Source organism: Macrosteles quadrilineatus, unplaced genomic scaffold, assembly GCF_028750875.1.
Source record: "Macrosteles quadrilineatus isolate MER2022 unplaced genomic scaffold, UCM_ALF_1.0 Scaffold_2__2_contigs__length_208266976, whole genome shotgun sequence".
NCBI classification, from domain to species: Eukaryota; Metazoa; Arthropoda; class Insecta; order Hemiptera; family Cicadellidae; genus Macrosteles; species Macrosteles quadrilineatus.
In genome coordinates this window covers 148,051,941-148,069,272 of record NW_026542595.1, presented here as the reverse complement: position 1 = coordinate 148,069,272, position 17,332 = coordinate 148,051,941, and the positions used below count along the sequence as shown (strand labels likewise).

The 17,332-nt window shown below is 34.4% G+C and overlaps 1 protein-coding gene across 7 annotated transcripts in view; it reads left to right on the top strand.

Moving 5' to 3' along the window:
- Positions 1-17,332, top strand: part of LOC128986806 (protein sprint) — a 368,727-nt gene that overhangs the window by 284,872 nt on the left and 66,523 nt on the right. For all 7 annotated transcript variants that reach the window (XM_054407335.1, XM_054407336.1, XM_054407337.1 and 4 more), the window contains one exon: positions 11,158-11,386. In XM_054407335.1, the coding sequence (XP_054263310.1) occupies positions 11,158-11,386 (229 nt within the window). The remainder of the gene's footprint in view (positions 1-11,157; positions 11,387-17,332) is intronic.

Sequence of the window (17,332 nt, the reverse complement as noted above, 5' to 3'; positions counted from 1 at the left end):
ATCCAGTTATAATTTTGATTTGTCTAAAGACTTTTACGATTTAACTTAGTTATCATACATCAGAGTTTATCATAGACTAGAGTCGGCGTTCCGATAATTTATATTGTTTTCATACTTGTATAGGCCTAAGTTGTAAACAGTACAACTTTTACCAATCATAACAGCTGCAAAAGTTAATACGGTATAAACTTTAATTATTTTCGTCGAAAAAATTCTTCGCATACTACAAGTTGTCTAACTAACCTGTTTTGCAAATGAAATAAAATAATTTTGATTCAGCCAAAGTTAAATTATTCCTGTAATACGAAACATTTACTAAACGTTTTTCTCAAAGAGTTCTAGGCACGGTGCAGTCTTACTTAACTTCATAGTTTTGTACATAACTACGATAGTTAATTTTAAATACTGTATTAAAGACAACATTTTTTTGGAGTTATATTATTCAATTTAGTTTTTCGACGAAATACATTTAATCAATTTTATCTTACATTCTGAAGCAGTGTTCCAACACACAGTTTCTCCTAAAGCATCTTCAGCTACAATGTGTTAGGTAAGCCACAATTTCACCTTATAGGTAATGTGGGAGTGAATTGTAGTGTAGTTACACCTCAGGCTGTATAGCGAAGCCTCTTTACCGCCTCTTTTACTGCCTCACATCGCTATGTCCATTGGCCGACTCTATAACCGCTGAGATTGCTGTGTTTTGCTGTGTAATGCGCCATTCTGGAGGTTATGTAAAGAAATTTGTGCTTGAGGGTGTACTTCATTGTTTAGCAAGGAATAGTAAAAGTCAGAATGTGTCTGAGATTTCAATTTTTATTACAAAGTTTTTATTTTAGGATTTTACAAAATGTCAGCTATGACGATTATTAATATATTTTTTAAGTAATGAGACAATGTGCCCTTGTACTATACTCTTGTGACAATAATTGGAATGCCATGAAGTCCAAAGGTTGTTATGCCATGGAAATATTCAATTTAATCAACATCAACTAAATTATTCGTTGTTAACGAATATAATTAAAACCACTAAAACATACGTTAAAATACATAACTCTAGAACTATATGTAAACAAAATGTTTTATACAATTTTTTCAGTAACACAGAACAAATAAACAACTAATTTAATTTTATAAAAATACCTCATACAGTAGATTGTTCCAAAAGTAACATTTTTTATCATCTCCGAACAAAAATAGAATTCCGGCGAAACACGTAACACCTTGCCTGTTGACTTTGGAACTGAATATGTGGTATTTATAAATCTTAATCAGTCGTTACAGTCTTTAACTTTTAAAAATTTTCCCCTATATCAGTTTTAGTCGACAGTCTTGTAATATCTGTAACCTTTTGAGTGAATTAACTGTATAATTTAGGCCGTATAATGCGTTAGTGAAGGCGTGAAGCGTAGACTACGCGGTGTCAACGCGTGCAGTGCCAAATAGCAAGATCCGCGGTTGTAATCTCCTAGGCCTTGGCTGGGCCTCGGCCAACCGCGGTACCCGCCAAGATGTGACCTTGTTGCCGCCAAAATAACCGCCATTGACGAATCTGTAAAACTAGTAATGTGAAACATATCTATTAAAACGTATTTTGAGGCTAAATCAGTTTTGTTAACTTGATAAAACCTCTGTTTATTTCAAACTCTACGTTCTTTGTCCCATTTGTTCGTAAAATTATTTTTTTGTAAATCTAAAATAATTGTATGATGAGTCTGCACATATTATATAACTTAATGTTCTAGTCTTTGGTGCCAGACTTGTATAAATTAAAGGTTTGGAATTTTGGGTCGTCAAAATGTAGACCTTGAAACTGAAGATGTGCTTAAATTTAATGGTTAGCACGAAAAAGAGTAATACACATGGTAATCAAGTTCTGGTGCTAGTCGATGTTTCGTGATGCGAACGTTGCTTACACAGGATCGCTCATCTGTAGCCCAGGTTATTAAAACCTATATTTTTTTGGGTATACCTATATTTTTTTAATTTTACACAAGAAACAGACGTTTCAGTTTTCATCGTTTTCCGCGTCCTATCTATTTGCCTCACGTGTAAGTAAGAACACAAAAACAATTTACTAATATTTTTCACGTACTAGGCTACGCATTTTATTTCCTGTTTTAAAGACCAATAATTCCTGATTATCATCAAAGTTGGGAGGGAATTTAATATGAAGCACTAAATACAATACATATTCATGAATAGGCGTGCCAACAACCTTTGCTAAATTCACATATTTGCCCGCCTACCATAATAGAGTACCGATTAGCATGTTCAGTTTAAGGTAGCGATTATGTAGGTGTACAAATCTGCTTCGAGAATCCTCAAGGCCAAGCAAATTGTGTAGGCTTTGTACATGTCGTACTTTTTGGAAGTGGTCCAGTAGCGGTGGTGCCAAACTGAAATAGTAAAATTGTGGCGTTTTTGCCTTAAAATATCTTACACAATTGTAAATGATAAACATTTCCCCCCTAAAAATTTTCCTACTATTGCGTTCCAGAACTCACAGTTGATCGATAACACGATCGAAATAATCGTACATGTGATAGGAAATTGTCGTACTGCCGTAAACAAATTATGGGGAACCTGCGGGAAAACATCATAATTCAGGTATCGTACGTTTGGCAACACTGGACTGGCCAGTTTCCAAAACAAGATTCACGGCCACGGTCTTCCACCTACTCAAGCTACCATCATTACAACCCAATCATCACACAACCTCGCTGGAAACTATAATGACGATGAAAAACCACCCACGATCTGTGGGAAAAAAGTGGTTCATGTGATTTATAAAATGCCAGCGGGAATACAATTTTGACAAATTTCTTCACGATTCAGTAAGATTTTATTGTTTTCATGCCTTATACGCTTTGGTAACTCATTGTTTAATTTCCTGTACCTATTACTGTAACTTAGGAATGAATTGATTGGGATTGGACTAATTAGCAGAAACACCCGTTCATCGTAACTACAAACATATTCAATGTCAAACAACAAGGAATCGAGGGTTTCCAAATTTTAAACATTACACCCACGCCATTTCATTTTACACTCTTTTCCCCTTACAATCCATGTGGAAACAGCGGAAAGAATCACATTATGGGGCTTTGAGGGTAGGTAGGTAAGGATATAAAATAATCCCCTACATAGAATTATTTGCCGAATCGACAACGGTGGATCAGTTCTATTAGCTTGAAGTTTAAATAAAACCCCTACTCGGGGGATGTGGCACCCGGGGCAGTTTTGGGAGGGGGTCCCTTTGAAGCTTCTGTAAGTGCTTCTATGCTCCGGGCTGGGGTCTTGTCAGCAACTCGATGAGAAGATTTAGGGGTCGTTTTATACTCATAATCGATTTGACATTATATTGCCTCCTGAAGCACATGTGACTGGGTTTAGTGGATCGGAAATTGTTTATTTGTTTTAGGATGAAGTTTAAAATGTTTTGAATTAAATTGTTATTGTATTGCTTTTTATGTTTTGAAATACACATGAAGAATGGTAAGAATATTTTTTAACAGACAACTTTTTTCATACTTTTATCACATCGATAAATACCTAACCCTGAAATACTTTCTATTTATCATAATCGTTCAATTAAGTTTAAACTGTGTTAAGACCTTCTTTCAACAATTTAAAAAAAATGGCGTTTTGATAACTTACCTCAACCGGAAATACATAAATAAAATATTTTAAATGAGTAGACTTCTGTGCCAAGGAAAGGCAAACTCAACACTTTACAGTATCCCAAATTTAGATCACTTATCCAATTACTGGAAACATTTATTAAATATTCACCTACTCTATTCATACATTCACCCCTGGATTACTCCAACCCTTCTAAGCCCAATATCTCGCACGGACAGTGCCTGAATTAATTAAATCTCAAATCCACCTCTCAAATTGCGCGTTTTCTTGACTAATGTGTCTAATTGTTAGACCCTCTCTAAATGCTAATACGATTGGCCCGGTTGAAGCGGCACAGTGGGGTCATATTGGACCATTTATCAGTTGGGCTTATTGGGGGCTTATCAATGATAAGGGTCGGACGTTGTGTGTGGCGATAGTCATATCTATTTAATGCGTGTTGATGCAAAAGCATTACTTGTTTATGCGATTGTTCGGTGTTACAGCTTTCGCTCATTTTCTATCAGCTTTGTATGCGAAGCTGGTTTTCCATTTAGTGTTTGCATTTTGTTTGCTAAAGTATATTTTTTCTTCGAATCATAGTTAGCGCTGCGTCTTTTGAATTGTGAAGTCTAGATAACCATTTTGAGCTGTTGAATTATGATATTGATGATCCGCTATTTTACCTTTCGATCAAATATATAGTTTTGTATGGATATGTTTTAAATTAACTGTGCATAAAATCTCCTTTTAACACGTTTTACATTTTCAATCAATCACTTATGCTTTCATATAGTCATCTAGGACACTTAGATTATTATGTATTTAGATGAATGATGAATTCTGTACCTCTAGGCTTGCTTTTGATATTAACACGCCTTTTAACATCACTAAACTAATTGTAGCCATTTATTCACACACCCTTCAAGGGGTCAATATGTTTAACAAACCACTTACAAACCTTGTTGAAACCACACAAATGAAAGGCAACTATTTCAACTCCTGCAGAACACATAATCAAGGGTTAAATATATTTAACCTACCTTAAACTCCTTTGAAGTTTGAAACCCCCAAATGAAAGAGAACTATTGCAACTAGCCGTACAGAGGGGTGCAGAGGTTATATTAAGAACGTTTGGGGGTTGAAGATCACAAGTTGCAATTTCGAAGGCATTTTGACTCAAAGCGACCTGTGGCGACATTCCACTACAGATTGGCTACAAGTCTTTGTATAGGCCTAGCTCTGTGGGTGGAATAATGGGCCAGTATTGGTGGCTGGCTATCAGAATGTGGTGAGGTTGGAATTCCTTCACAAGGGTGCAAAATGTGGGCGAAAATAAACTGCAAGGGACAAATTACTTTTAGAAAACAGGGTTTTTGTGATTACTGCATTGAAACGAAGGCCTTACTTTCCTGATAAAAAAGTAAATTCAAATAAACAAATGAAAATAGTTAAGACCTTGCTTGAGTGAGATTGTATGATTAACTATGTTGATTATAAAGAATGAAATATAGACTGTCAGCGTGCTGCGGTTACCATGGTTACCATAAGTTCCGGCGCACACCGCTGTAGTTTACGTGGCGCGTACGCTGTAACTACCGTGGCGATCCCAGCGGTGTGCGCCAGAACTTATGGTAACCGCAGCACAGCTGACGGTCTTATACGCTCAGTTGGGCTTATTTTTAACCGACTTCCCCACTACCAACAAAAGGAGGAGGTTCTCAATTTGTTTGTGGCGATGTTTTTTTTTTCTATGTATGTTCACCAATTTCTCTGTGATTCTTTTACCGATCAGTGTGGTTCCACCACCAAAATAACCAGGAGAGCTTCTATTTGGTACCTTATATATTATGTTTAAGTATAATATTTGTTTCGGTGAAAAATTCTGAAAACCTTAAATATTCAACATTCATTTTGTTTACATTTGTGCAGATTGTTTACATTTGTGCAGAGAAGGCAAAAAATAATAATAACATTCCTACAGCTGTTAGTTAAAACCATTTAAATGAAGCTACAGACAGTTTCTTCATGAAACAGTTGCTTCATATTGATTAATAAACTATTTCTTGCCATGGAGACTAAATAAGTTACACTGAAAAAATGCATTTTGTTTTGGTGACTATAAAAAAAGGTATTTCAACGTTTGACCTGATTTGTGTATGATTCTGTTTTGAGTATTGAATGTTCTGACTTAGAAAAACATAGTGAATAGCTGTATGATATTGACAATTTACGGTGTATTGTGAAAACCAAAGCATTCGTAAAAGAGGTCTAAACATAAATTAGATGCAATTATTCCTTAAACGACATAAGAGGTGTGAGATTGCATAAGCGTCAATCGTCTTAAAAGTGTTGAATATTTTTATTACTAAACATGTATTTGAAGACGTGGAGTGTTTATTAATATTCTTCACTGTCTATAATATTATGCCTGCTTCGGAAATGGGAAGCTGATTTGCAATTAATTTCGACTACATCTTGAGCAAACAAAACCACCTACCCCTTACACCACTTTTAGCTGAACCAATCTTTCATACACGTATTTTTCAAAGGTAATATACGTGATAACAACCAATTTTATACTTTTAAGAGATTTTTAGTGCTGGTGGCTGAGGAATAACTTTCTTATTGTTCCAAAAGGCTTGAGACATTACTGTATTTCGTTTTATAATGTAGAAGTACACCAATTGCAGGAAACGATGTCTGGCATTTCAATGTCTCTAGGAAAGACATTCTTTTTTCATCAGGCCTAATGTAATGGACAACTCTTTGTTTTTTTAAAGGAAAATCCAAAAATGTTAATTTTTATACCCATTGATTATGTAAACTGAACAGGTGACTCAAGCAGTTTAAAAATAATGATTGTTCTGTGGCACTTTTGATTGTTTCATGCAGTTTTGCTTATCAAAAAACTTCAAGTAATTAATATATAACAAATTATACAGTCACTAAAAATCATGAAATAATTTATTTTTGTAAAAAAATACGACCGACTTCAAAATGCTCTAAAAAGAATGAAATAATTTCAATAAAGTAAACTTTTGTATTAGGCAAGCTCACGTATTTTAAGTCGGCGCGGCTCTATGATGATTTTTGATACAAAATTGAAAGAGTGTGTCCATATTGCAGGTGACTATCTATAACTAAAGGTGTTAATCTGCATGTCTTTTTCATAGTTATGCGTTAAGTTTTATTTTATTACCGTCATCAGAGATAATTATAGTGGTATTAACGAGTATCTTTAAAAAGATTATAACGCATTTAAATGTTTCTAACTTGTAAAAGTAACGTTTTAATACTAAACTAGCTTCTTTTCCCTATCATAATATCAAACTAAATTATTTTTCTATTCATATAGAACATTTGTGTGTGTTATTTTCATAATGCATTTATTCTGAAGAAAACATAAAATACAAGAAAATATTTCCTTTAATATATAAACAAAACAGTTCAGTATGTTTTTTATATATTTATGTTATCCAGCTACAATTTAATGATTTTCAAAATACACACTCAATATTTAATTTCAATCATATTTGCAGTTTGAGCCGCGCCAACTTGAAATACGTGAGCTTGCCTAATACAAAAGTTTACTTTATTGAAATTATTTCATTCTTTTTAGAGCATTTTGAAGTCGGTCGTATTTTTTTACAAAAATAAATTATTGTAACATTAATCAATAAATATTATTTTGCGTTTTAAAGTTCATTAGCATTTGTTATGATTCTTTAAGGTACCTGTTTAAACCTAGGTATTATTACTGTACCTTCGATATTGTCCTAGGTAACATATTGGACTGACAGCCCAATCTCATTATTACATCTAGATCCATAATTTACCATGCTTATAATCCAACCTGCCTTCAATTAAACATCTGGCTTTTTAGAAAATATGTCTATAGTTACTAAGAAACCGAATGTCAATCATACTGAAATCGACAATGATTGGTAAATTGGTAAATCGTAACTAAAACTACCTATTACTGTCGCCGTGATATCGTATCACAACTTTCCGTAACGTTTGATTATAACGTGTCATTTAAATTAACCCTCACAGTTTATGTTCAAACCATTGGAACACTCAACTACCAAGGCAAATTATATCGATAGACTACAACTACATTCAAATAGGCTACAACTAAAACATCGCACTGCGTAATAGAATAACCCAAATAAACACAAGCATGTTCACAAAAGGCAATCTCGCTCTCATCCCGCGTCTCATTTAAGCATACAGTCCGTAAACGTGCTCGGAGCGTGAAATTGTCGTTGTTTCGTCTCAATCTCGCTCCAGTCCAGTCCGAATTGCTCCGTTTATCATCCACGTCATTGTTGTCGCTCGGACATTAGCGCTGTGATTGGTGGCGGTACAATTGTCGGATATGTCTCTATTGTGCGTGATAATAGATGACGTAGAGGTTAGTAATTGTGTTATGTCGGGAACAATGGTGGATTAATGCCGGATTTAATTTGAGGGTGTCTAATAAGGTTTGATGTGGCACTCGAAAGTGAAAACGTGTGAACACTCTGTAGGGTTCATATATTTTTCAAGTTTGTGTTTTTGGGTACATCCTTAGGCAGTGGCTTCATCGATGGACTTTTAGCCGTAAACACAAGTGTTGTGGATTTTAAACAAAATCCCTCCGCTGGAGTTCGATTGAGATGAATACAGTGATGATTACAATGAAACAAACAAACACTCACACTGCGCGTATAATGTGTGAAATAGTTAAGGGGTTAAAAAAAGTATTTTCTAGCGTTTACCATACATCTAAATTATACGTGCCGTCATAGAATAAACAGTTTCCCTTCTATACTGTATCCGGTAGGTCAGCTACAGACTAGTAGCACAAGTTTTGTGTCAAAGTAGTTGTTTCAGTTACTAGGTTATTGATTTCTCGTTATTTGGCCATCATTGGAATGACTACTACCAAAAAGACCGTTTAATTTCGAAACTGCTGTCACAGCTTTACACTTCAAAACAGATAAAATCACAATTGATACTGTTAAATCACTCAAACACTTCTAGTAGTAGACATCTGACAGCGACAGCAAGGTTGTGGATTGTGTAAACAGATCAATGAACTGTTGTCTGATTTACACTCTTCACTTGAGTCTTGACTACAACATGAATCATTCATAGACTCGGCGCCTCCAGATGAGTGGCAGGTCTTCGGTCTTGCTATCTTAAACACGTTATTATTCCTGTCAGAGTTTATGAAACCGCTTGGATTTACTGAGCACCACTTTTCACAGAGAAACTGTTTTATGGAAATACAGTACTTTGGACATTTTTATTAGAACGTGAATTTCATGCATGATGAAGATAACCCTTAATATAGTTTAACTTGAGATAAATGTTATAAAAATCTGTTTGAACTAAGTATTCACCCTGGTAATGATTTTCTGTTGAATTAATTCTACTGGGAAAAATACAAGATGAACATTATATCTTATAACCCATTTGGTTGTTTTTTTATTATAACTAATTGTCTAATGGTTTATTGGTTTAGTTCCTTAGAGAATTTACAGTGACCTTAAAGACACCATTGACTAGAAAGCAGAATAAAAATACTTCCTTGCATGTGTGAAATAATAATAGAATATTCAGAGTTTGCAAACTAAACTTACCGCTGGCATTTCAAAACATATAGGTTATTTTCTGTTCACATCTTTCGGGAATAAAACCAATTTACGACGCGAAGTTTCGATAAACCAAACCTTTATTACTGTTTACAGTTTTTTTATTAGCTCTCTTAGCATTTAACAATTAATCAGTCTGTATCCCCTCTAAATCATGTTGTTAGCTCAAAAGAAAGCTAGTTGAGAAATATAGATTGAAATGGTTAAAATTGTTGTCCAATCAATGAGAAAATAACATGGGAGGGAATTGAAAATTTCGGAGGGGGCTGTAAGGCCCTCACCAAGAAGCGTTAGCAAAAAAAATAACGTTAAGATTTAATGATCGTTTAATGTTGAAAGTTTGGGGCAACAATGACTAGATGTTAGTGACAGATGAATGCTAGCTAACAGACGTTTAAGCTTTCTCATTAATTTAGTTGGTAACAATGGTGACAATCAGGGTGGAAATTGGGCGATAACTGCACTGAGGGCGTCAGCGGACTCATGTATATGCATGTGATTGTGTCGTTTATGTAACGATAAGTGGTACCTCGCCCTCTATTGAAAACCGACATGGAAATATTGTGTGGTCAGCAACTTCAGAGACTGACCTTGGCTTGCTTCCTCAGAGGTAAAATTCGTCCGGTTAAATAAAGTCTTTGAAACTGTTAAAGTTAATTATTTTCATTCAGGTGATGATTTGTTTTTGCAACAACCACCGTTGCTAGCAGTTACAACGTGGAACATGTCCTGTTAGTGTCCTGACTATAAAAGACTGGGATTAAATCCCACAGGTGTAACAATACCATGGCCCTAGATTTCGGAACCAATGTTAAGAGGTACAGGTCACCCGCAAAAAATCTATATCTCTTTGGCGAGAACAACCTGTTTGTGTATGAGAAATCCAACATCGACGCCATGTGCAACTGTTTCTTACCTACGAATGAAAAGTCAGACTTTATATTTGACAGACACTTTAGAGCAACATACAACGTACAACGGCATTAGTGAACAAGAAAGATAAATTGGGTTGGGAAAATTTAAAAAATCCGTAAAAATCGAGTTACTTAGTCCAAGTAAAACTCTTTATAGCGTTTAATGAACTTTCGAGGTTCTATGTATACAGTTGTTGTGTATGCGTACCTTTACTTATTTACTTACCATTGAATAGTGAAGTCCTATTACAGTATTCAATCATACATGTTTAAATCGTAATACAATTGGTATCGTATATATCTTAGCGTTTAACTGCGTACATTTCATTTTGTTACAATCCACTAGAGAAGATTAACAAAATGCCAAGTGAGAGGGACTTTGGCTGATAGATTTCCATCAAGTGAGCTGGAAGACTTCTGACATGACAATATATTAATGTCCCGCCGAAGCAGAAATCATTTATATTCTTCTACAAGCCCGGTTCTCGGGGAGGGCACCGATAAGAAGGAGGTTTTGACAGATGTTCTACCATATGAAAGATGTCTTCGTCACAAGTTATACGGTTTGTTGCAGCTTCTAAGGAAGTTAAAAGGGGGGCTTTTAGACCGATGTCGTTAGGATATGATTTCGTTAAAAGCTTGTGATAATATTAATCCCGTTTACGTCATTTTTGTAATTTTGTAATAAATGCCATGCAAATGAACGTTTTGTAATTATCTTTGTCTTTTATCAAATTAGAGTTATCACTGTAAAATATTATGTGAAAATTATGTTTTTTTATTAATTCAAAACGGCTGAGACCCTTGTTTAAACAAACCGTAATTGTTAAATAAATAATACCGGTGAAGGTATGTTGAACTAACAACAAGTGAAAATATGACTGCATGTTTATAGAACATCATGAACACTATGTACAATCCAAAATCAGCTATATTTTTATAATTGCAGTTTGATTAATTTTCGTGTTTTGTTTCAGAGGGGATGCGTTCCTGGAGCCGTACATGCAGGGGCTGGGCTCCGAGCTCAGCACATCTACTAGTCTCGTCAACAAGCAGCAGCAGCAACAGCAGCAGCAGCAGCAGCAGCAGCACGATCAGCAGCAAGAGACTGACAACCATCAGCGGCGCATTGCAGACTCGCTGACAGCGCAGTTCCGCATCATACCTGACATCACCGACCACCCCAGACCCAGGCCTCCGCACCAGGTCAGTGTCTCACAACTACGAATATATTTGTCTCAAAACTAAGAATTTATTTGTCTCACAACCCCGAATCATAAAAGTTAAAAAAAAAAACATTATTGCACTTTTCTAAAATCTGAGTCTATTGAGCAAACAATTAAGAAAATATGTCTCAACATACTCTTATTGTGCCACAAAACGAAATGTGTCTTAACTACAATTAAGTTGTCAAACTACTACGATTATCTGACTAATACGAATCCTATTTAACAACAACAACAAATTGTTTGTCTCATAATTCCAAATATAATTTTCAAAATAACACATATATTTGTCTTAAAACCACAGATCTTTCGTATCACTGCTCGGAGTATACTTTTCTCGGGTCTCTGAATCATAATATCTCATTGCTAGGATGGAATAAGACAGGTTGCATAACAAATGGTATCATCAACCATCAAATTATGCAGGCTGTATTAATTTTACGGTATTTTTTTCAACTAAGACATGTTTAAAATATAGGCCATTTTATAAGTCTAATGTGTGTAGGGCCTACATGTATATCAAATTTCTACTTTAAGGAAGACAAATTGGATAATATTTTTACACATTATTATAACGTAGTCTTTTTAGTTAAAGATATACTCTGCTTGAGCTGCAAAACGCTTGTTGTGTAGGTCTTTAGTTTCTGCCATTACAATACTAACAAAACGTTTTACAGATAAGTAGCCTATGTAAAAACACACTGTAAATCCTGAAAGATAGCAACCCTATGCGACTTTTACGCTTGAAAATACACCAGTAAGGTAGCCAACGCAATATCCCCCCCTGTTGTATTGTTGGACCTTAGTATTGTCATACAAGTACCTTACTGGCCATTAGAAACCATCCATTGTGTGTTTTGGAGGGTTCTCAAATGTTCTCAAGCACATAAATATACGTTTCCAGCTTTATTTTCACGGGCAAAATTTGATATTTGGTTTGAGAAGTCAAGAAAAAATCCCTTTTTGGTTTTAAAGTAGTTACCCTTGTTAGGACGGTGTTGACCTATTCTAATATCAATATTGTTATGAATAGACTTACTATTACATTTTAAAGCGGCATATCAAATTATTCTAGGTGGGGAGTTTTCTAGATACCCAATTAATTTGTTTCCATGGCACCAAGTGAGTTGGCTTCTTTCAATGATCCGTAATTGGTAATTAGTTTTCATATTAATTGGTCTTCATGCCAACGAAAAGGGGATCACAATGTTAAAAATTGCTTTGAATTTCAGGCAGCCGGTTTAATATGAGAGCATAGGATATTTTCTTAACTTGGATGTTTGTTTATTATTTCCTTAAGATACTATTGATTATAGAAACAAAGTTATGTTCTTAAATCGATACTGATACTTAAACTATATGATCTGTGGTCATCCTAGAGTGGGCGATACTATGCTTAGAGCGTAGAATATTTAAGTTATTCAATGTATGTTTATTATTTCCTTCAGATACTATTGATTATAGAAACAAAGTTATGTTCTTAAATCGATACTGATACTTAAACTATATGATCTGTGGTCATCCTAGAGTGGGCGATACTATGGGCCGTTAAAACAAACTAGATCATAATTTTATTGTTTAAATTATTATACTACCCACTTTAGCCAACGTGAAGCACTTTATCCAATGTATGTGGGGATCCGGACGTGCTATATTCCCTCTCAAGGTACAAGTTTCTTTCAATTAGGCCGGTCCTTAGAGCTCCGAACTCACTTAGAGATTAAGACGCTAACTTTCTAACCACTGCAGTAACTGTTCTAACCCCTATTGTACTCTTCTTGCGTTCGTATCTTTATACTTTTACCTACATGTTGTACAGAACTGGTTTAATGACTTTAATTACTCTTTGATAACTTTAAAAAAATTATTTTGTTTGATGTTTGTTATGTCGTTTTTGGCATTTTATAAAAGTAAGCATACAGTTTGAATTAAATAAATTGTTAAATGCGGAAAGGTTCCTGGAAAGTTATAATGTGTGAAGCAAAATTACATTGGGATATTTTTATAATGATCACTGTTCCTATGTAAAAAAATGTTTTTCTACCAATTTGTTTAATCGAGGACGTTATACATAACTGATTCGTAGACAATAAGTATTACGATAATTTTTGCGGGTTTCATGTACGAAGGAACATAGAATGAAAACAGTAATATGTACAAATTTGAATATGTACAATATAGTTCATGCCAGAAAATTCTTTGTCGCATTTCTTCAATTTATCATTATTCAATTTTCATAAAATATTTCAGAATTTGTTTGTCAATTCACAGTTAAGAATACAATTTTCCCAGTCCTTTTTAACGAAATTATAAACATTGCAAAAATACTGAAAAGCCATACTTTTACTCATTACTCTGATAAAAATAATGGTTTAAAACAAAAGTTCAAAGGGGTTGAATTAATTACCTTTGTAATTTCTTCTTTATGACATGTATGCATTTATTTTGAAATTGTCCATCCATTTTTATACAAGTGAACATTATTGCGACAAACTGTTTCGCCGTGAGAGGAAAATGGAAGTGACTTAGTATTTTGTGACGTCCAATAAACAGAACGTCTCACCAGATGGTGTCTCGTGTGTGAGAGGGGGTGCGGGGGGGGGGGGCTTTTTGGTATGGGGTACTCTATTTTAACTGATCTTTACTAAGGACTCAGGTGTGAGAAAAACACATGCTCATCAGTTGATAGATTTTGTATCTGTTTCCAAAGATTATTTGCCTCAGTTAGGATAAATAATTGAAGATTACTGTCAAAGCAATATTGATCTCTTTAATTACTTTTCGTGGCGAAAAATTGGAAACATTACCGTCAATAGAAAAAATATTGTAATATGGTATTGTGAATTTCATGTAAAGAAATACCAAGCATTAATAAAAAAATGTGACAAAGAATTTGATTTATCGAGTTTTTTTTACTATATTTTAGTAAAAACTAATCATTATCTGGCTCTTATTGGTTTGTACAGAGAATAAATCCATTGAATTGGCGTTAAGGCTTTACGTTAAATTGTTTTTAAAGGTCATGACATAGTAGTTACTTAGTAGTGTTACAAATACTTTTAGTTGTAATGTTTCTAATCAATGATACACTGAGCAATGTAAAATATTTCAAATATATGAAGCTTATTATATTGCTATTAATTAAAATAGTTCCATATTCTTTAACGAATGTTATTCTATTATCTCTATTCTCAGACAATGTGCGTTTGCTTCGATATATTTTTAACCAAAGTTTTGCAATGCTTTATAAATTCTCATCCATAACTCTTTAAAAAAAAAACATTCCTACCTGATTCAACCAAAGTTGATAAAAGTTACGGTTGGGAAATTTATTCTCCATCACAATAGAGTGGAAAGAAACTCTGTTGGCTTCTACAAATCTGACAGGGTATATGTTATAATCCCATTGATTTCTCGCTCTCGCTGTTCTTTTCACAATTTCATTTATATACCTCTCGGTGAAAAATGGAATACTCAGCTACTGATATTCATTTTATAGAACTATTTTTTTGTGTTTATTTTGTAGAATTTAATTAGAGTAAGTCTATAGACTATGGGGCTGCTGTTGATTCGCCGATTATCAACGTTTGATACTCTACCACCTTTTTATATTGGGTAAAACGAAGCCATGTTAAATAAAAATTGATTAACTATCCCTGTGAGATGAATGAGTATAGTTTATTACTTTTTTAATTTTACACTTATATTTACTTCTAAAAAAGTAGTGTACTACATACTGTAAACAATTTGACTTTTCACAATAATTATTGTATGTGTATCCATGTCCTGTAGTTATACTTGAAAAATAAATTCATTACTTAACTATCCTTCTTGCTTAAAATGTTCGTATTTAAATATTCGCGACTTTATCCCTTTCTCTGACTAATTTAGTGGTGACAAAGCATTATAATAGCAAAATTAGGATGCATTTTGTTTTCTTCAGTGTACGATTTTGGTTTAAAATCTTGAAGACTTTACCCCTTCCTAAACTTTCATCCCCTCGCCCTTATCCCAGTTAATTGACTTGTCCCACTAGAAACTTCCTACTCAGTCGAGATCTTGGGGGTTGGGGGTTGAGTTGTGCAGTTTATTGTTCTGGAATTAGTGACAGTTGGTGAATTACAAAAGAGCATTTCGCAATTACTGTGTTTATAGCTCCTAAATAAGCAGTTTTCTTGCCATTTGAAATGGGTTAAAAAGTGGTTTAGAGCTCTTTAAAGAGTTGGTGAAGAAAGTTAAGGTTTGCTTTTGCTTTTCTTGGGAGTAAGTGACTTTTTTGGGTTTTGTGTTGTTTGATAAATTAAATTGGCCTCTTTGTTGACTTTATTACAAGGAAGTTAAGGGTATTTTTGAGAGTTACTGTAGACCTGAAATGTTCGGTAAAGTAAGGGAAATAGGCTACAAACCTTTCTTTTACCCCAAGATAATAGAATGAAACTAACATGGCGAATTGGTAGATTCAAGGTAATTAAACAGGAGTCAAGCTAATGTGTATCAATATAATAGTAAAAGAGGACATAGATTATACAAATTTTAGAATGTTTCTAAGCCACACTGGATGAAATCAGTTTGTTCTATCCCAAAAATTAGTTTTAACTTATGGAAAACGTTACTTAAAAAAAGAATTGTATTCACTTCCGTAGAAGTTATTATAATGAGTGATAACATATTTAATGAGGGAACCGCGGCTTAAATCGTTTCGAGAGAATATTACTCTTTAAGCCCATCTTTAACACAAACTTCCTAAATGCTTCTTCGTCTCTCCAACTGCTTTTCATAACTTTGCAAGTATAATTTTAGAGCATGCCTACCAAATTGTAACTATCAAAGAAACCGTACTTATTTCTGGCATCGTGATACAGAATTTTAGAAACCTTGGACGTCAATTCACATGGTTTTGTGACTAACTTGATAATTTTGTATTATGTAGTAAGCAAGCAATGTAAAAAATATAATCTCACCCAGGTATATCTCGGTAATCTTAAAACACCGTTGATGCAACCCCATTTAGTTATTTCGCAGAATAACGAGTAAAACTCTTACTATTAAGAACTGTACAATCTTTGGTACTCTCTTACATTGCCGTGAAGATGGCTTGCTGAACGTATACGAAACGTCAACATTACTCATCGTTTGGACCTCATACTCTTGACCACCCTAAAAACCTCGGGTTCTTTAATGATCGTAAAAACCTCGGTTTCTTTAATGATCGTAAAAACCTACATAATCCAACTGAAACCATTTACGATATTGAATCAGTCTGCATGTATCTCATTATCCCATATTACTTATCCCACCTTAGGATTAGGGGAAGAAATCCCCTTCTTAGGCTTATAAAATGTGACAAAACCCTCTTTCCTGAGGAACCCCTTCCCCGATGTTACTTTTCGAGTAATTGGGGCTGTTACACCAAGGAAACTTTGCACTTGACGAGACGGGGGATTTGCCTCCCTCAATTTTCATTCATTGTATTGATGTTAGTGACGGCTGATGATTTTGAATAGGTGCCGCTTTGTTGGCTTAATAAGCTTACTTATGCTTTTTCTTGAAAGTTAGTTGTGAATCTGATTAATAGATTTTTAAAGATCTTGAGAAAAAATACTCTAAGAAATACTTATTGGGTGCGTTCTTGTGATGTGGTAGAGCGCGGGGTTTGGTCCTCGAGGTCCCGGGTTCAAATCCCATCCACCTAGCTTGGGCCTAAAATCATGTGTAAAAAAATCTGTGCTAAAGTTTAGCCTAGAAAAAAATAATTTTAGAAATTTGTCACTCCTTTCAACATGATTAAGAAATGGTTCTACGCTTTGAGTTTTCAGAAAAAAACGAGGGAAACTTGTTTCAATATTTTGTGTGTTTCGTTGACAAAGCTTAACACATTGTAAAAACTATACTTTTACACAATTGGTGGCAAACGGATAAACAGGGC